Source organism: Protomyctophum bolini, assembly GCF_963924005.1.
Source record: "Protomyctophum bolini genome assembly, chromosome: 3".
NCBI lineage: Eukaryota > Metazoa > Chordata > Actinopteri > Myctophiformes > Myctophidae > Protomyctophum > Protomyctophum bolini.
Window position 1 is genome coordinate 47,562,219 of NC_137864.1, and position 21,633 is coordinate 47,583,851.

The window sequence follows — 21,633 nt, forward strand, 5'->3', positions numbered from 1 at the left end:
AAGAAGTCTTTGAGCGTGGCCTGGATACAAAGTTGTTCTGATTTAGTTATCTCTTTTTGTCTTGAAAAGTAACTGTTGTTTTTTTTAGGGCAGCTACAGAGTTATAGTAACTTTTGAACGTTTCAACCAGCAAAATGAACAAAGTAATACTGTTCATGCCACATCCACTGCCACTCTGGAGAAGATAAAATCTGTCCAAAAATATAATTTAAAATGCACAATAAACACAGGTCAAAACAGCAACAGAGGCAAATAGTTCTATCCATGAGCTCTACCATGTTTTCCTCCTTTTCAATTTCCTTTTTTTGTCTTGAATTTCTTAAGCTATTTGTATATATGTACAAAAACAAGCAAGTCGAATTTGCTTTTTGGACGGTTACACACACACACACACACACACACACACACACACACACACACACACACACACACACACACACACACACACACACACACACACACACACACACACACACACACACACACACACACACACACACACACACACACGCACAGCTATGTGTCTTTTGAGAGAGAAAGAAAAAAATAAGTTCAAACTGCGGAGACAAAAACAATGATGAAGAGTTATTGCTTGTTACTGCTGGAAAGAGGATGGACATCTATTCCAAAGTCTATTGAACACATTTGCTTTTTTACTTCTTGGTTTTTGTGCCGTTTGTCTATGGACAGCTCTAAAGTAGGCGAGTGCACGATAGCTTGTTTGTAGCTGCTTGTTGAGAAAGAAAAACAAAACACATTGCAATCTCCACTCTTTCAAAATGCACCGAGCATCCACAGATGATGGGAATGTATGTGGTTAAACCCCCCCCCCCCCCCCACTCCGATCGGATGGAAAGGGAAAGGGTCATGGCAGATTCGGTTGATTGCTCATTGTTTAGTTATTGATCTGCTTTCCCATTGGTTTGTTTCACAATAGCACCAATTCAAGTGTCCAAGTTGCCGCGGTGTCGAGCAGAGGTAACGAAAGACATAAGACAAGGTTTACGATATATTTAAAATAAAATAGGACACGTAAAAAGGGGCCAAACTATTTTGATATGGCAAGTTAACCCACAGTTCGCCATTGTCCAAATTACACTTGTTCTTATTTCTTCAACCACTTAAACCCTATACTTAGTTGACCATATTACCAAGGGCTCTACCCTAGGCCCCCTCTTGTTTTCACTATACACCAAATATCTTCGCAGAAAACAGTCCATCTGCGAGTTCACAACGCGAGTTGTTGTGCGCTTGTAGATCTGCTATTTTCTCAAAAGGTCACATTACGGATGCTAGGGTTCAAGTGGTGAATCCAATTCCAGCAGAAGACAGAGCTGACACGGGATCAGTTCAACACCCTCACACACAAACAGGGACCACAAATTATTACTGCATTATGGGAATCTAAGTATATTTTGGATCAAATCCAGGGGTAGCATGTCAAAGAAATGGTGGATGATTGTGTTGAAGGAAATGTCTGAAGGTAACATTACGTCACCCTACAGAAAAAATATACTACCGTGTGTGTGTGTGTGTGTGTGTGTGTGTGTGTGTGTGTGTAATTCATACCCTTCAATAAAAGATGGGTTTAAAATCGAGATGATGATGATGCTGATCAGAGATTTTCATATCAACCCAGTCTATGATCTGATCTCTCTGTAAAATAAATATCGACTCTAAAAGCACTTTGCCGTCTCGAGTCATGATGTCAGGATCATCAACTGCAATTTTGTTGTCTCTGTCTGGGTGGAGTGCTGGGTCCCTGGAGACAGGGCTGGCCCAGGGCTTCTGCTTGGAGAGGAGGTGGTGGAGATCTGTGGGTGGAGCAGCGTATGGGGGAAAGGCGGAGCAAGGAGTTGGAGATGGGACGGGAAGTTTCCAACGACAGGCTAGAACGACATGGGAAAGCGACAACACCCCAGCTTGGGGCCATCATGGGTGTCATCAGAGGTAACTGGATGGATAGGCGGGGCGGGCGGGCGGGCGTGATCTGGAGTGTGTGCGGTGTGGATGGAGGGGTGGGGACTAGGCGGGCCTCTAGGAGGAGAAGGCAAGTTTGACGCTGCAGGAGGAGTAGCCCTCGTCGCTGGCTACACTCTGCAGGCTGCTGTGGTCGTCTAGGTCGCTGGTGCTGGCCGTGCTCACGCTGTCCATCTCTCCATGGGAGAACTCTGTGCTTTCCACGTCCACCTCGATCTCCTCTGCAGACAACAGGGGAAGGGGGATACACAATTTACCAACGTACAATAAACAAACATTTTACTTTCTTATTGACCTTCTGCGGAGAGAGGTGAAAATGCCGTTCCCTAAGCGGCTACCATTAAGGATAACATTGCTGTTACGCAGAACCCTTACGTCCCCATAGTTCTGTTTATGGTGGGGTGTTTTTTTGTTGTTGTAATGCACAACTTCATCACACAAATAGCCGATCTACAAGCACAAAACACTTTGTTGTGAGTTTGTAGATCTGTTATCTTTGCAAAATCTTTTATATAATTTTATTTGAAATGTAATTCCGTCTGTTGATTTTAAATATAAAAAAGTAAGAAAAGCATTAACAATAGCTTGTGACTAAATAATACTCAAATAACATTGGATCCATTGGAGTACATTTCCTGAAAAGTAATGGGTTTGACATTGGGGGGGGAAAAAAGCTTCCCACCAGTTCCCACCTTTCCAAAAAAAAGACTATTAACCCATTCTGAACGGGAACCCATTTTGGTGTTAGCATCATGTTATGCTTTAGCTATTGAAAAATAGCAGATCTACAAGCTCATAGCGCGCCACCGAGTGGCGCGCTACGAGCTTGTAGGTCTGCTATTTTTGAAAAATCGAAGAACGACTGACATTTTTTTTTAAATCTGATCTCAGGTCAGAATGGGTTCATCAGACCAGTGTGTGTCCAGTGGAAACCTCGTATGAATCTGATCTCAGGTCAGAATGGGTTAACTAGAGCTGCTCACCTTGGTCAGAGTCAGAGGGCTCGGAGCAGAGGGTGGAGCCCACGCTGTCCATGCGTATCCTCTCCCCCTCCACTGGGGCCCCGGGGCCGCCCTTCAGCAGGTCCAGCTGACGCTGGAGGTGACGCTGCTCGCGCTCCAGGGAGTCCAGCTGGTACTGGCTCTTCCTGTCCGCGTCTTCAAGTTTCTGTCCAGAGGAAAGCGTTTGGGCGGGGGGGCAGAAAGCAACACTGTTAGGCCGGGCGGCTGTTAGGCTTTTCAATGTTGATGATATCATGACAAAATGCGCCATGAATCAGGCTCACAAACGCAATTAAGAGGCAGGTGTACTTGGTTGCATAACAGAAAATGAAAATCTACAAGTTTACAACATGCAAGCTTGTTGTAGATCTGCTATATTTGTTTTTGACCATCTTCTTCACCTATAATGACATGCCCAAAATACGGACGGCCGGTTGATAGAGGTTAAAGAGACAGCAGAGAGTCCTATCCATTTCAAAGGCCTGAAACCCCAGCATCAGCATTCAGTCACCAATCCCCCATTGTGTCCTTTCAATCTTTCCAGCAAAAACAATGGCAACTTTCTTTACCTGCATTGTTAACAGCGTGGTAACTTCTATGCCAGACCCCCTTTGTTTACTACTAGTGTCTCTACACAACGGGTAGCAGCTAGAGCGCTGAATGACACAGCCACATGTCAGACCCCTCCTCGCACCGTGTCACGGCCGCCGCCAACAGCGATGAACGCGACTCCCGGCGACCAGATGAAGAAGTCGTCCATAGCTGTTGAGTCATGACTCAAGTTGCAGCAGCAGCAGAAGGGGGAGACACGCGGTAACAATTCAGGCTTTGTGCCTCTCCTGATTCTGTGATGTCAACACAGTCACACACTTGGCTTTCCACGTGCAAGCTGCTCCATCTCACGCAGTCACATGCTTGTGTTTTTGTTTTTTAAATGGATGGGGAGAAGCATGAGGTACTGTAGACATCAGGCTGTCACACAGTGGTGTGTGTGTGCGCCTCAGCATTAGGCTATACCAAGGCAGTCAGTTAACAGTAACTAAGTGCTGTTGACTTTTGTCAATTTCACAGCTACTCCAGAGGTGGAAGGTGTATTCCACTCAATTTGGAGGGTGAAAATGTTTGCCACTCGCCATTCTGGAGGTTTAACCACTTAAAGCCCTATATACCTCATTGCATGACAAATAGGAAAAAAAGGCAGATTTAGGCTAGAGAGATTGTTATGATTCACTTGACACTCTGGCAGCTAGGCCAGACAATACATTTTCCGTTTCTGTTAAACTGAACACAATGTGCTGAACCATTTACTTCCGGTATTAGCACCCAATACCCAAATACCCAAACTATCAATCAAATGTACATAGCTATCTTCTATTTTCAAAACCAAAACAACTGGGCTAGTTAGCTAGCTGAAACTATCAGGGAAGCTAAGCAAATATTCAATTAAAGTTGAATTCCGGATTAACCATTTTCTTACCATGTTATCAATACCCAAAAACGAGTGGTAGAAGTGAAAAATGTATTACATAATTCCATGTAGCATGCACGCTACGGTAGGTCATAGTCTCATTTGCCTTTCTTACAGAAACCCCTTTTGGACAAAACACTGTGCATCGTATTTTGTCATTATGAAAGACGGATGTGTAGGGGGGGGGGAAAGCGCTTTCAAGCGATTAAAATAAGAAATGTAGCGCATGACCCAGCGTGCACGCTCACAGCTCCGGTGGGCTCCGTTTGGAATTATGTAATCAAAGTTTCACCTCTATCACTCGTTATTGGATATAATAACATCAGATTAACCCATTCTGACCTGAGATCAGATTCATACGAGGTTTCCACTGGGACACACACTGGTCTGATTAACCCATTCTGACCTGAGATCAGATTCTAAAAATGTCAGTCGTTCTTCGAGTTTTCAAAAAATAGCAGACCTACAAGCTCGTAGCGCGCCACTCGGTGGCGCGCTATGAGCTTGTAGATCTGCTATTTTTCAATAGCTAAAGCATAACATGATGCTAACACCAAAATGGGTTAAGGTAAGAAGATGGTTAATCCAGAATTGTCCTTTTTTTTTAATGTTTTTTTTGTGTGGCTTTCGCCTTTATTTTATATATTTTTATGGAGGGATAAGACAGTAGGCTGACAGGAAATGGGGAGAGAGATGGTGGGGAGTGACGCAGTAAAGGCCGTCGGGATCGGGAGTCGAACCCGCGGCACACTGCCAGACTGGATTACCAGCCTAGGTGCCTGGACCGCTGAGCCACGGCCCAGGCCCGGAATTGTCCTTTAAGTGTTTACTTTGGTCAGACTTTGATATCATATTTTTGTGCCCCCCGTTACCTTTATGTGATTTTTGGCCTTGTTGAGCAGGCCCAGCGTGGTATGACGGTTGCAGTCTGGTCCCAGTGGTATGAGTGACTTCAATCGCTCCAAACACAGCCTCAGATGAGCTCGTCTGCAAAGAACAGGGGAGACCAAAGATCAGATGATGCAGTCACAACATGAATCAGCTTGCAACGCGTTTTGTGCATTTGGTGTAGACAGGAAAAAAAAGAAGCAGGCCTAGTATAGAGCTGAACTCAATTAAGTATATTACACATTGTGATTTTACTAGGGGGTTCATCATGAAGACATTAGCCCAAAACCTATGCCTTGCTCAAGGGTCAGATTTCACCTTTCAGTCACAAATGTTGTGCTCTAAACTTCAGGATGAGCCTTTTGATTGCACGACCCTAATGGGACACACACAGTTCAAGAGACGTCTGCGGAGACATCACACATTAGTCATGTCATGTTAAACCTTCCACAGATCCATTACCCTTCTAGTCAGTGGTACACATTCCACTCTGTCTACTTATAGTAGCCCGTCTCGTCTACGCTACAAAAATGAAGCCGTTTCAGCTGAGAGAGGGACAGGATAGGTTGCACCGGCATTTCCTGTACCCCCGCCCACCCGGGCTCCCACCCTCCATCATCTTGACAGTCCCCGTTATGTCCGTGACTGCAGACAGGAGCCCGAGTACTATCTTCCCAGCTAATGGCCCAGAGTTGAGAGGTAAAGGGAGATAATTGAGGCCATAACACAATCAGCAGACCATTAGCAGGGCCTACTCTTTCAGCCCGGCCAACACGGCACCCGCAGTCAGGAAGACAGTAGGACTCAAAGCAGTGGCCTGAGACCCAAGGACACTCCCCCATTAACCCATTCTGAACGGGAACCCATTTTGGTGTTAAGCATCATGTTATGCTTTAGCTATTGAAAAATAGCAGATCTACAAGCTCATAGCTTAGAGCTTGTAGGTCTGCTATTTTTAGAAAAATCGAAGAACGACTGACATTTTTTAGAATCTGATCTCAGGTCAGAATGGTGTTCATCAGACCAGTGTGTGTCCCAGTGGAAACCTTGTATGAATCTGATCTCAGGTCAGAATGGGTTAAGGAGGGGGGGGGGGCTCAATGACGGGGTAACAAGAACACTCGGCGGATTTACCCTTTTTGCCGACTTCTCAAGACAAGTCGGCAAACCGTGGAGAATATTCGGCAGACTCTTAAGAAGATTCGCCGCGCGACGACTCTTCTTCAGATTCTGCCGAATATTCTCCACGTTTCGGGGCACTTTCAGCAGCTGCAGCTGCAAGTTTCTGAATGTTAGCTACTGCTAGCTACTGTGCTAACGATGCTAAAGCAACACAACCAATTTTTTTTATTAATCCCGTGATCGGGACGGGACGGGGGGGAGCTGGGTGGACCGCAGTGTTTGTTTACAATAAAGTTTCAATAGTTGTCACTGTACAATACTTTAAAACAGTTGTCATGTTGCACACAATCAATTTGGTCATAGCAGCCGCTGAGCCGCCTGTAGCCTCTCCTCTCCAAGCAGCAGCCCACAGTGCCTGCACCGTGAGACCGCAGTGAGAACGCTATAGCATTGCAAGAAGCTAAGGCTTAGCTGCTAAGCTAACACAACACCAGCCATGGTGGTGGTGATGTTAGCTTAGCGTAGCGTAGCTTGCTGCTGCTTGGCTGTTCAACTTCACTTCATCTCTGCACAGCGCAGCAATAGCTTTGCTTTGCGCTTGCGTTAGTCAAAACTAAAAGCGAGTGACAGTGAGACGAGCATGTCGACCGTAGCAATGAATGGAGACCTATTTGGAATGATTAAATCCATTATTGGCCTGGAGAAAGTTACAGCCGCTCCGCCTCCTCCTCCCTGGCACGGTACAATTAGCCATGTGCTATATGACGTTTTGTTTACCCTGCGACAGGGACTGAGAGACACTTGTGAAAGCTGAATGCTTTTGCATGCTTTTATTGATCTGCTGTCTGATCAGCGTGCATGATCATCATGCAGTAGCTAGATGCGCGCTCCAGTGCCGAGATTTCTTCCCGTTTCGGCGACTCTTCGTCACTTTCCGTCCGAGTTCTCAGACAGAACTCGGACCGGAAAGTGACGAAGAGTCGGCGAAAGGGGAAGAAATCTCGGCAAAGATGAAGAAGAGTCGGCGACCCGAGTTCTCCAGTATTCAATGACGGGCCCCTCCGAGGAACCCACTAGACTAGACTCTCTGCTATGCTCTGCTCCTTTGACTACAGGCTGTCTAGATGTGTATTGGAGACATGTGAGTGCTGGCTGAGCAGGAGTGTGTGTGTGTGTGTGTGTGTGTGTGTGTGTGTGTGTGTGTGTGTGTGTGTGTGTGTGTGTGTGTGTGTGTGTGTGTGTGTGTGTGGAGGAGGGGAGGTTAAAGTTATGCATGGCTAGTCCTGATAAGCACATGAGAGCAAGCTATTACCATCGTGCGTGTGCGTGCGTGTGTGTGTGTGTGTGTGTGTGTGCGTGTGTGTGTGTGTGTGTGTGTGAGTGTGTGTGTGTGTGTGTGTCCTGTTAAACTATGTGGAAAAACAAGTGCCCTATGGGGAGGGTGTGTGTGCATGTACAGTACAGTTTTTTTGTGCCACCAGAAGTATTAAGGGGACAGTCAGGAGATGTGTGTGAGTGTGAGTGTGAGTGTGTGTGTGTGTGTGAGTGTGTGTGTGTGAGTGTGAGTGTGTGTGTGTGTGTGTGTGTGGGGGGGGGGGGTTAACGGTGATAACTATCAGTCTGTCTCTGGTCGTCTGAGTGTGTAATCACTTCTATTCATGGGGCCGAATGGAGCCCACATTCAGTCTTTATCAGCGAGCAGTCCATCTATCTCTCCGCCTCTCTTATCCTAACCCTGCCACCAGCTCCTTATTACTGTGGCCCCGATCGACACGCACGTACGCAGATGACATGCCGCGATTAATCACACACATTGCCTGTTGCATGGACGCAGGCTAGGACGGGGTGAGGTTCAGGACACACAGTAGCAGCAGAGCGGTGAGGCGACAGAACAGCTGACGCAGAACGCACACGTCGTACCCAGGGCTCATAATTGTACAACACACACCTTACTTAACCCATTCTGACCTGAGATCAGATTTAAAAAATGTCTTCTACATCCTGACAGTTTTCTGAAAAAGCTATGTTTCTATGTCAGTCGTTCTTCGACTTTTCAAAAATAGCAGACCTACAAGCTCGTAGCGCGCCACCTGAGCTTGTAGATCTGCTATTTTTCAATAGCTAAAGCATAACATAATGCTAACACCAAAAGGGGTTCCCGCCCAGAATGGATTAAACCTCTTTAAATCTGGTGTCTAGGGCATCTTGAAATTGGATTTAACCACTTAAACCCTCCGGAATTAGTCAACTAGGACTTCACCTGAGTTGGCCCTATACAATCTTTTTTTTTCAGACGATTTTGTAACTCTTTTTTCACCCGGTGCCAATTGCCTAATCCTCAGAGCCCCGAACTGAGCTCATCCTTCAATGCCTGAGGAGTGATCAGGCTGCTTCTTATCATCTGACGGCCACGCTACACCAGGCTTTTCTCGTGCGTTTACTCTAAACGCGCGGACCGTGCGTGAGTAAGCCAAATGCCCTGCATGGCTACATCGATCTGTCAGACGCGCGGCAGGTTTGTGCGGGACCTTCCGGGAGGATATATAGATACGTGCGCATGGGGGCATACGCACGTAATTTTTTTTAACCGATCCTATTTTTAGAGAACGCGTAGGATGGCCCGCGGTATCCGTGCGTCTGGTGTAGCTGGTATCATTGACATATATTGGTCCTATCCAAACGCACTGTATGCGCGCAGTAAAGGCATACGCACGCGCGCAAAATTGCCTGGTGTAGCTTGGCCGTGATAGGGGGGAGTTTCCCCGGTAGGACGTGGCCGTCGTGGCGCGTGGAAGAACAACCAGTTCCTTTCCCCTCCATTAGGCGCCCTGGCTGACTAGTACTTTATCTGACGTCACATCTGCAATTCTGGGCCAATGTTCCTCCAAGCATATGGATGCTGCGGTTAAAGTTGTTAACACAAGCTCAAACCGCGTACAACACACAAACTATCATAACGCCAATCTATCTGAGATACACACACGACGTACACTTTTGACTGACGAGGCAGCTGACTAGGAGGAGGGCACAGCAGGACAGAGAGTCTGCAGACACGTCTGAACATGTCAGTCTGCCTACATTACATGCCTGGGCGTTGAGTGAACAAACTCCAGACCTACTACTCCTCACACACACCACGCCACCACACATACACAACCAACCACCGCCTTCTTCACTCACTACTACTGCTGCTGCTTCACTCCCATGCAGATTAAAACTCTACAACCAGACCTCAGATAACCTCCACCAGGGCTGCAACTATTGATTGTTTCCTTAGTGATTTTCTATTAATTGAGTCTTAGACGCATACGTATATTTTACATATCAACAAATCAATGCAATAATAATTGACTGAATTGATTAGATACATTTTTAGGAGAGTACCGTCCAGTTGATGAGAGAACCCATAACAGTGCTTAGGGTAGACTCAGGCCTTCATTAGTCCATGTGGTGCGGGCCATGAATCATGTCTTTTTCAGCTGAGTAAGCGCGAAAACCACCAACACCCTTCCACGCCCTTGGTGACGACGATGGCAGACAGTGTCGCTACGGTTTCTCCAGTCTGCCGCGTTCTGTTGCCTCCGAGACACAATGTCTGTCCTCCTCCCGTACAAATGCTATAGTTTACTGCGGGATGGTAGCCTTCAAAACTGCCACACACACACACACACACACACACACACACTGTGCTTCTGGCGTGGGCACGGTCGATAGGCAGGCCTAATCTCTTGTCTGCATTACAAGTGGTTCTGCGGAATGTTATGATTTGAGGTAGCGAGGGCACAGCCCAATGGTTGGAGTCAGGCAGGGCTGGAGTGAGAGAGGGAGAATGAATAAGACAGGATGGTACTGTATGTACTGTATGTACTGTGTGTACTGTATGTCCATTACCAAGAACATCAGTCCAACATGGGAGTCTGTGCGAACATCATGACCCACAACAGGTCACGTTGACCAGTTAAATGTCACTGACAACTAAGGCCCTTTTCCAGCTGGTGTTGTTCGCCAGAGAGGTCAAATGTCCCAATGCCTGAACATGCTTATCATTTAGACCACGGGCCAAAGACTTTAAGCTTTTTGCAGCTTACAGTACAAATGGCTTGAGCCTAAATATGCTTAAATATCTGCATTCTGCAGCCAGAACCTCCTTCAGCCAGAACCTCCCTCACAGCAGAGGAGGTACCATCCATGGCCACAGATTCAGGACGGAGGAGGGGTTACCCTTCAAGACTGGAACCCCTTCCTGTCTAGTCTGTTAGAAGCCGCAGGTTAACTCATTCATTGCCTGCCAGAGGTTAGGGACGCTATCTAAGGTACAGACTAAAGACGTGACATCACAGGCCATGGCTACGTCAGAGAGAGGAAGTTAGCATGGCTAGCCTAGCATTTCATTCAGCAAGCTGGGATAAAACAAAGTGTTCCAGCCAGTCACAGCTCATTGTCATTAATAAGGCTTATTGATCAGCCACAAATAGAACGCAGGCTACTGTTAGTCAGCATTAGTCAATTCCCGTTGCTTCTCACTTACCGTGTCCAGAACCAATGAATGGCGTTTAATTAGCATTACTTTAGCGTGAATGGGAGACTCTCTGTGTGTTTGCGAGATTACATAACACATGGCCAGTTGCTACCAGGCAGACCTATGCTCTGAATTGTCACGCACAACAGGGGACCTCAAATCCCCTGCTGCAATAAAGCAACAGAGCAACAAACAGGCCTAAATTTAACTCTTATTTACTAGGGAAGGATCCAGAGATAGAGAGAGAGAGAGAAGGGAAAAATAATACCATACTGTTTTCACAGCCGAACGGGGAGAGCATCTGGCAATGAGTGTGTTTATTTTGATGGTCACTGTTGTATTTACAAATGTCGTCACATTCATGGCAAAAAACATGGTGACCGGAACTACGTCATTTTGGGCAAGTCTCCGCCCTTCGCTCGTTCCCTATGCCGCTAGAACAAGATAGCTTAACCGCTTTAACCCTCTATATTTAGAATTAACATGGCGCTATACGTGCTTCACTCTTTTTTCTCCTCTACACCACATCTCTTTGCTGTGTAGATTTTTGCCTAATGCTCCCCTAGAATAGGGATTGCTAGGGTTTTTTTTATAAGTGAATTTATGGAATCTGTTCAACTTTGCAAACATTGTTATTAATTTGCACCTGAACTAGCACGTATTTCACATGTAATAATAGGCTGTGTGTAAACAGCTATGTGATTGCGCTAGAAAATGTTGGACGGAACAGACCGACAAGAGTGGATTATACAAGCAGCGTGGTCACAGCAATGGCTGGCAGGCTCTCCTCACTCACAGCCAGCCTTCCTTTTCCTCCTGAGACAATGTGACGCTTCCACTCCTCGTGTGTGTGTGTGTGTGTGTGTGTGTGTGTGTGTGTGTGTGTGTGTGTACGCATGCGTGTGTTCCTGTGGCCTCTGTGTTCCCGACAGGCCCAGATGGGTACACAGGCGGGCAGCTCTGCTGTGTGAGCAAGCAGCCAGCTATAACCCTGGGTCACTGCGCCAAACCTTTTCTTCCCCACTCCCGATATCCATCTACCCCCCACCGCCATCACATCCACCCCGGATAACCACAGGTGTCTCTCTCTCTCCGTCATACACCAGCTATGCCATGCTAGGATCCGTTCACCCTGCCTGCCATAATATGAAAGTAAAATGGAGCTCTTTTCAAAGCCGCATTTTGAAGCCCACCCCCTTTTTTTTTGTAAGGCAGGCCTGCCTCACCCCAGCTCTTGCGTATATATGCATGCACTTACTCTCTATTCAGTTTATGTGGAGGAGGACACAATCCTGCTCGCCCACCCACTCCCCCTCTCTGCTTTCCATTTGGACGCCCTGTACAGTTTGGAGGTTTAGAGCACTAGAGAGGGAGAGAGATGAATACTGCTGACAATATCCTAAAAGGAAAGCCCAGCTGTATACGTAGCTCAGACAGGTGACAGGTGTACTTGTTCTGATGCGGCCATGGACATGCTTGCCCTGCTACGATACTACGCTGCTGTAGCTGAATGTTTATTTTGTTATAATAGCAGTCTATTGTGTGATGATACTAAAGTGATCCTCACTCACTCACGCATAGTGTGGCCTTTAGTACACTGTAGGCATAAAACCACCCTGTGATTGCTTATGTGCGATAACGACGTTTTAGAATCTTATGACTAAAATCTCATGACTTCCAACTTAACATTGATTTGTGCCTAAAGAGAAATAGGAAGTTAATAGATGAAATACTGCACTGCTCTCAAAAGCCTTGCGTGGATAAAACCTTGCATGGTTTAAGGCAGTGTGCTGAAAAATCTCCACTAGTTTCCGCACAATTTTATTTTATTCAAATTCCCTCGGAACTGACACGGTTAGTCAGTGTGAAAACTGGAAGGAAAAGCTATGGCTTGCCCTAGATACCCAACTTGTGGATAAAGTAAATAATGAATGACTTCTCAGGCCATCCAAGATGTCTGACATAATTACTGGATGGGCTCTTAAAGGTCAGATTTAACTGACCAATACACTTACTCTTCAGCAAAAACCCTGCTTTCTCAAATGCCTTTAACACATGTACACTCGCACAAGCACGCACACGCAATCCCACCCCCCGTTTGACCTACTTTTAATCCACATGAGAGAGAGAGAGAGGGGAAATATGACCCTTCACCCACTTATCACACTAATTACATATCACCAACCACTGTTCCAACCACTGTAAATCTACTAAACTGACATGTAGAAGGAAATTAAGATAGCGTTGCATTAGCAAATTTACCGACCAAGGAAGAAATCACACAGGACTTCTTCTCGGACTTGGCTGAAGGATGAAGCCTCAATTTATGCTCCACCGTATGGCGGCGAAAGTAGCCGATCTATAAGCTTACGGCGCATCACGGAAGAAATGACTTGTGGGCTTATAGATCGGCTATTTTCGTCGGCACGCGACACCATTGTATGACGGAATATATATCAGTGCTTATGAGAGGGTATTACTTTTCTCTTCCCTTCTCCCTACTTTGCAGTGTCAAGGCTCATTTGAGGCAACCGCAAATCATAATTCACAGCAATAACTGGAGCTATTACAGTGTGCCCCATGTAATACAAAGCTCCATTTAAACGAGTCCAAGGCCCCTTCCATCGAGCACGGCGTCCAATCAGCAGTGAATTATCTCACTAAGGAAGAGGAGAGCAGTCCAATCACACAAAAGGTAAATAAACAGAAGGGACGGTTTCCTTTTCCGTGATTTTTGAGTGTATTTGTTTTCAAAAGAGGCTAAGTCCATAATTCTGAAGCTAAAAATAATAGAAGCAAAGCAGTGTTGCCTTAGCTCAGGGGCCTGCGGGGACATCACATGTAGCCACACCCCGAGATCAGAGGGAAGGGAAGTGCACGTGAGCCGCCGTGCCGTGGCGTGGCACACTGATCTATACTAACTCTGCAGATGGTCACATACAATATACATGTAGAGAGAGCCGGGCCCAGCCCACTACTCGCCATACAACTTGTCTTTCATATCAACTACTCAGTGTTGTCATGTACGTGTGCCTTCAATGCATTCATACATACATACTGTACATACATACATACATACATACATACATAGGTGCACTGTACTCCACGCACGCACGCACGCAGCTTGGGAGTATTACACATGCATGCACAGACACATGCACAACATGGACAAGCAACATGCCAAACAACGGTTCTCTGTATTTGCTCACCATCTTTGTTTACTGGTTGGCTAAGTTAACACAAAGGCAAGGGTTGTTTTTTTTTTCCTCGCAAGGATGGACCATGATTCCCTGCTTTTCTCTTTTCTTTCTGTCCCTCTTTTACGCAGGGGCCCTTCTGGCTCCCTCTCGCGCTCTTTCTCTCTCTCACATGACTGCTATGCGTTTGTAGCCTTGGTCACATGGATTTTCATACAGACAGTACAGTGGCACCTGACTGAATAGTGAATAAGGGGTTGTTGTTGTTTGTTTATTTGGATGAGAAGAAAAATGAAAAGAAAACTACCACACTCTCTAGGCTGACTGCTGGAATCGTCGTCAAACAGCTAAAAAATAGCCTGGTTGCAAAGCTGGACTTTACCATATTATGTGCCTCAAAAACAACCATAAATAGGTTACAATTGTATAGGAAAGGACTGCAGTTAGAAACCTATCTAAGAAGATGTCAGAAGAATGGTCCAGCTATGGCTAGCAAAAACAAAATTGGAGAAAGCAACAATCAAACAGTCCTTGAAAAACCACATTGTACGCTGTCCTCTGAAGTGAGTATACATGCACTCATAAACATGCGTCTATGGTTTGACACATGATGACATGCTAGCATAATGTCATCAACAGCCACTGGACAACATGTCCAAGATGTTCTCATTGCTCATGGAAAAATTAAATTCATGCACTGGGCGATGAATTCAAATGACAGTCTGTGTTATCGGGACAAAGGTAAACAAATGAGGACTTGAGAGGCTGTCTTTACAGTGAAGAAAATTGGTCAGAGTCATATGTTGCCCGATGGTGACGTGCTAGCTAATCCGTCACGTTTCTCGGCTCCCAAACATTCTCTTTCTCACACACACACACACACACACACACACACACACACACACACACACACACACACCTCAACTGCTGCTGTGGACTGACTTCTCTCCAATGAAAGACCAATGCATTTCTCTTCTCTTTTATGAAACATGGACAGATGGGATAGACGGAGAGGGAGGACTTCTGTCTGTTCGTAATCTGCCCAGAAACTAGCCTTGGGAGCCGACACAGATGAGTGATCTGGGCTGGGTTACAGTAGGCCAGCCAATGGCCGATGTCCTAGTGATCCTTTTCACCAGCTGATCTCTACAGAAGATTTTCTATTCAAATGAAGGACAAAAAAACTGGACTAACTGAACTAAGCCTGTTTCTCTGCCAGTTTGATGAGTAAAGTCTCTTCAAGCAAATTCAACCACTAAGCGGTGGAACTTTGGGACTGTCACCCCCGGTTGTGTCACCCTTACCGATCAGCCAGGTGGACAAAACACCAAAGGGAGACCTGCAGGAAATGGGAAAGACACCAACAGCCCGCCAGGAGAAACTGAATCTAAACAACCCCACGTGAACGCTGCCTTGGCTTGTGTTTGTATAGCATGGTGCCCCACACCTGCTGCCCCACCAGTACAATCAACCATTGAGCGTACTGATGGCTAATTGGTACATTTGACAAACACAGTTGTGGAATGTGAAGAATGCTCACTTTCTCCTGCCCCCCCCCCCCCAAAGAGAGAGAGTGTGTGTGTGTGTGTGTGTGTGTGTGTGTGTGTGTGTGTGTGTGTGTGTGTGTGTGTGTGTGTGTGTGTGTGTGTGTGTGAGAGAGTGATTCTGAATCTAAACCTTATATACACTTCATTGCAAGTTGAAAAGTAGTCTATGAATCTACAAGTTTGTTAAAAAAAGAAAAAAAACTTTTCAACTATAATGCCATGCCAATGGGGACTAGGTTGGTGGAGGGTGTGTAGAGCCCAGGATCACATTAGAATTAGATGATTGACACAGGGGTGAAAAATGGGTTACAAAATCGTGGGATAAAAAATATATTTAAAAGAATAATGCCATGCCAAAAATAGGTGTGCCAGAATTGTGGTTAATTATTCTCAAAAGCTGCATTTCCTTTTTAGATTCACAATTCACTTGAATTGTTGTGTTCTCAATCTTTTCCAAAGACTCACATGCTGCTAAGAGAGTCCCACCTTCCTGTGACTGGCTATGCGGACGGATGGGAACGCCGCCGGCGGGATTGTTTAGTCTAGGATCGCCACTGGAACTCAGCTTGGAAAAACATCAGCGAGATGCGGGATTTGGAAACCACACTGAAAGTGTAGGAGCTACTATAATAACAGACTAATGGGAGGCTGTAAACCCCCCCAAAAAAGGGAGGAAAAAAATCAAATGTGTGATCATAGGGGAACCCCTCTTGCAGCCAATCCCCATGCGGAAAGGCTGGTAAATAACCCATTCTGAACGGGAACCCATATTGGTGTTAGCATCATGTTATGCTTTATGCTATTGAAAAATAGCAGATCTACAAGCTCATAGCGCGCCACCGAGTGGCGCGCTACGAGCTTGTAGGTCTGCTATTTTTGAAAAATCGAAGAGCGACTGACATTTTTTTTAAATCTGATCTCAGGTCAGAATGGGGTTAATCAGACCAGTGTGTGTCCTAGTGGAAACCTCGTATGAATCTGATCTCAGGTCAGAATGGGATAAAGTGCAGCACGGACGGACGGCAGTCATTACTGGGCAGACCGACACCGCCCGCCGTCACGCCAACACACTGACGCCATGCCAAGCCACCGAGAGGCATCTGCAACGACGCATAGCAACAGTGAAGAAGAGGGAGAGGGATGGGGGGATGCATAGGAAACCAGAAGATCATCAGACAGAGAAGAAGAAAGATGACTGGTTAGCTTGAGAGAGAGAAAAAAAAAGCTGAAAAACCAAGCCACACACCCCCCCACACACACACCAGGCTGACTAGGAGGGGGTGGGGTGGGGGGTCCTGCCAGCTGTGCGGTATGTGTAGCAGAGCCAAGGGAGAATGGGGATGAAACCCATCACTGACACATGGATTAGTTCACACGTGCACACTGCCTTTTAATCTGCTCCACTGACAAAGGCTTCACTCTCGGAGGGAGAAGGGAAGGGGAGCGAGAGAGAGAGAGAGAGAGAAGTGAAAGAGGTAGAGATCACATGCCTTTAGTTGGGTTGTCCAAGACATTGTTTTTCTTTTTCAACGGCGCACGCACGCAGGCACGCAGGCACGCACGCAGGCACGCACGCAGGCACGCACGCACGCAGGCACGCAGGCACGCAGGCAGGCACGCACGCAGGCACGCACGCAGGCACGTACGCACGCAGGCACGTACGCACGCAGGCACGCACGCACGCACGCACGCACGCACGCACGCACGCACGCAGGCACGCAGGCACACGATTCCAATGCCCTTCTATGCTCAAAATCAAGTGTCTCCACTTCCATTCATTCATCCATCCATCCATCCGACCAGCTGCTGACCTGCACCACCCACTTCTCCCCTTTGCTTGGTCCTGGCGACCTGTCCTATAGGTCAGGACGAGAGAAGCTTTGGATTAAACTGCAATATGGCTTCTAAAACAGGCCTGGTGCAAACCGAGGGCCATTCAGCCAGATGTTAGCTGCTCTGTGCGAGGTGTGTGTGGGATGAGGGTGGGGAGGGGGGGGGGGTTCAGTGCCCCTTCAGACCACATCCTCTCCACAGCCATGTAGCTGTGCAGAGAGGCTTTGGTACGTCCAATGGGGATAGTAATCCAAACATAGCCCACACTACATCCTTTTCCCACAAACACACAAATGCAGAGACACTGAGACACTGAGACACACAGTCACACTGAGACACACACACACACACACACACACACACACACACACACACACACACACACACACACACACAGTATGCGTGCAAACTCAACAAGGTTAGGTTAAGTTGATTTACACAATTTTAACAAAAGTTATTCCATGTACTATTCCTCCAAATACATGATACACAGTATACTGTATGTTATGCTTCTACAATATTTTTGTTCGTCGTCCACAGCCTGCATTCAGGGAGAGAAAGACATGAGATAGTCGGGAAGATCTGCACTCTCATTGGTGAGTTGCTAACATCATGGGGCACCAGGATTGGTCAAAAGCGTGTGGTGTTTTCCCCCTTTTCCCCTGGCTGTGAGGCTAAAAATAGACAGTTAGATTTAGCCTAAATGAATATGCCGTGTGTTGTTTTCCACCCAATAAGCATTTTTCTTTTTTTCTTTCTTTCTTTCCTCACTTCTTCTGCCTTTATTTAGGTGTGGATATAGTTCAACGTGGCCACTAAATGACTAAGCAGCATGACTAACTACCAAGCGAAGGAACATAGGAGCATTCCATCCTGGAACGCAATGTAACAACAGCATGTCAGTACACTTATGCTAGCGTGGGCTTATCAACAAGTCTGCCCCGCCACCGCTACCGTTAATGGCAAAAAGGTAGCGTAGGAGGACGGTCCGAAGGGTTGTTATTGCAGGGTGAGAGACCAGAAAGAACACAGGAGGAGTCTTGATATACTTTTCCTCCTCGTGCCTAAACTTCACGGCCTCTCTCTCTCTCATTCAAAACAACACACCGTTGCTATTTTCGGTCCTTCAAATTAAACAAGCCCGTTGAGGCTATAACACCTTGGGCTCCGACCTGCTGACTAAGCCTGTATGCCCGCCGCCCGGCCCTGTTAGTTTGCCAACACGCTGTCCTTTCACGGAATGCGGTGAGGATGCAGTTTACTGTATAAGGGCACAACAAGGAGGTGGCAAGATAACCAGAGTCAAAGGGTCAGAGGATCCGGGGGCAGAGAGACCCATCAGTAAACTCCTCAGTGTTGATTAAAGTCTGAGAGAGTACAAATGAACTCAATGAACTCTGGGGGCTTCGCTGCGTAGTCAGGGGGTTATGGGTGAGCCTGTGTGGGCACCGAAAAAAGGTAAACTAGGATCCTCTGAAGTGTTCCTAAAGCCGTTTTTGGAAGTCGTTTAACCCTGAAATGTGTGCGAGTTGCTGTAAATCAGTTGTTGGAAGAAATGTATCTTGGGTATAAAAGCCAGTGACCTACTTTCACTAACAGCAGCAATTATTACCACAATCACCAGCATTTGAGCGGGGCTCTGGTGTTAATTATATACCACCCTGGTACTGGTTTACCCAATGTAGATCACTGTGTTAATTACAGGTTAGATTGTCCCCTGTGCACCACAAACTGACACACAGGGAGAGCGTATTATTAGGTTTGTGTGCCACTCAAGGCTCTCTTGAGTCTGGTGTGTTCGACCTATCCCTCCTCTCATCCCATCAGCCTGTCAATGACTTCCTCCTGCTCCGTCACCGTCAAAATGAAACACTGGGCAGGCTAGCAGGGGCGTGGGCCGACTGGCACTGGACAACACCATGCAGGGGAGCAGGCTAGCAGGGGCGTGGGCGGACTGGCACTGGACAACACGATGCAGGGCAGGGGCGTGGGTGGACTGGCACTGGACAACACCATGCAGGGGAAACGTGCCCCGAGTAGCACGTGTGTGTATGCTCCATCAGAGCTCTGGCTGGGCTCGCCAGACCAGAGATCAAGTCCCCTAAGCCGCTTTCCCGAGCCAAGAAAAGCTTACAAGTCGTCACGTTGGAGGAGAACAAATGGTGCCGGTTTTAGGCCCTGCAGCGAAGCCTCAGAATAGGCCACACTCACTGGGCAGACAACGGAGAGGCTGCATCAGCAGCAGCACATCCAGAACACATGGAGCTGGGGCTTTATAAAAGTGTGGCTACTCATCCCTGAAGGCCTAAAACAAACGGTGTTAAGTTTATAGGAAGAATGAGGCGAGGTTTACTCTAAAGCAACATACCACTTAAAACTATTGGGACACCTTACTCTTATGAATCGATTACAAAACCTTTTTTTTCCTCCTCAGGGTTTTATTTACTGATAATTAATTAATTTCTTCACTTCCTTTCAGACCCATTACCAAACAGCTGGATATATTGAGCAAAGGAGGATGTAAAAATGTTCATTGTATCATGGATATCAAACTATCTGGTTAACTCATTCATCGCTTTTAAGAAGTGCCAAAAAGTCCCTAAGCGCCAGTCTCTATACATTTTTTTATTTAATTTAAATTTTCATTTTTTTGTTTAAAAAAAAAAAAAAAAAAAAGATTTTTTTTTTTTTTTTTTTTTGGTCCAATGTTATACCCGTCTGAAAAAGACGACAAAGACGTCGTTGGCGCTGTGGGAGTTGCTAAAAAAGAGGTCAATTAGGTCGTTGGCAGACATTGAGTTAACTGAAGGTCATTACAATTGTTGTGAATAACACCTCCAGTTACTCATCTTAAAAACACTCATGACTCTATTGGTCAAGATGGGTCCCCCTGTCCCCCACCACATTTGACAGCACACTTAACAGCTCACGTAATGACAAAGTAGGCTGCATCTATAAGTGGAACGGGTTGCGTGTGTTTTGCACTTTTTGTAAGGGGAAAGAGTTTTTGGAAAGAAAAACAAAAAACTGGCAGGCGAGAACACCCACACACCGATCCAATGTCGAATGTAAATGAGGCGTGACCATCTTCCTTTATCCCAGGCCACCGACACAGAACAAAACAATACTAAGTGGGGCCTCAAGGTTGCTCTTCGCGTGTCACCTTAACCACATAACATAACATAATGCTTTAGTTAAAACACCAAAAGGGGTTCCCGTTCAGAATGGGTTAACTCAGGTGAAACCCTCAGGAGGAAAAAAAGACATTGTAGATTGGCTATTTCGTAAATATGACTTGGAGGTATCCGTGTTAATATTCCACAGAGAGCCCACACTGAAAGGTGTTTGGCACAGTTTACACAAACTCAGCTTTTTAAAGGACAGAGTGGAAAAACTAATATTGCATATGTGACCCTGCCATGGGCAGCTAAATCTGTCACTGTCTTTATTATGGATGATTGATTGACAAACAATATGAAAATGAATAGGTTGATGACCGTTGACTCCTTTGGATTTTATTGTAGGGAGTAAAAAGCCTGTCATATCGATTAACCCTAAATAGACTTTTTTATTATTATTATTATTGTCTCTCCTTTATCTACACCCGTGGTTTCCTGTCTTTCTGCACTGACATACCGGTATCTAAAATAAGACCTAAGAAAAATGGAAAAAGTTATCGGCGCACCAGCGTGTAATTCCCTCATCCTGTGTTATACAACTCAGCCTCAACATGACTAAACCACGACTGGCCTTAGCTGGGGCATAATGTGAGCAAATCCACCATTTGACACGTTTCAAACAACAATGACTTAGTGAGAGGACAAGGTGATGAAAGGGGTTGTTTAGAATAGCAACATTATATATAGTGGCGGCATACAATTCTGTTATATCTGTTCCCACAGTCCAGATTTACGCTCAGAGAGTTAAACTAACAATGAGGACTTTACCGTGTACTGTTAAACCTAACAGTGTAATTTAGTGGTGACATGTGGCAGTAAAATAGTTTGTTATGCGGAGCGTTGATCAAAGTGGCAGGGCCTCGGCGTTATCTTTGGTGGGCTGCATGCACTATGCGAGC

The 21,633-nt window shown here is 46.2% G+C and overlaps 1 protein-coding gene across 2 annotated transcripts in view; it reads right to left on the bottom strand.

The window, feature by feature from the left end:
- Positions 1-448: 448 nt before the first annotated feature.
- mxi1 (max interactor 1, dimerization protein) overlaps positions 449-21,633 on the bottom strand; it is a 30,700-nt gene continuing 9,515 nt past the window's right edge. For both annotated transcript variants that reach the window (XM_080759403.1, XM_080759404.1), the window contains exons 4-6: positions 5,322-5,436; positions 2,964-3,147; positions 449-2,201 (exon numbers count right to left, since the gene is read on the bottom strand). In XM_080759403.1, coding sequence (XP_080615529.1) covers positions 2,038-2,201; positions 2,964-3,147; positions 5,322-5,436 — 463 coding nt within the window. In that variant the 3' untranslated portion in view covers positions 449-2,037. The remainder of the gene's footprint in view (positions 2,202-2,963; positions 3,148-5,321; positions 5,437-21,633) is intronic.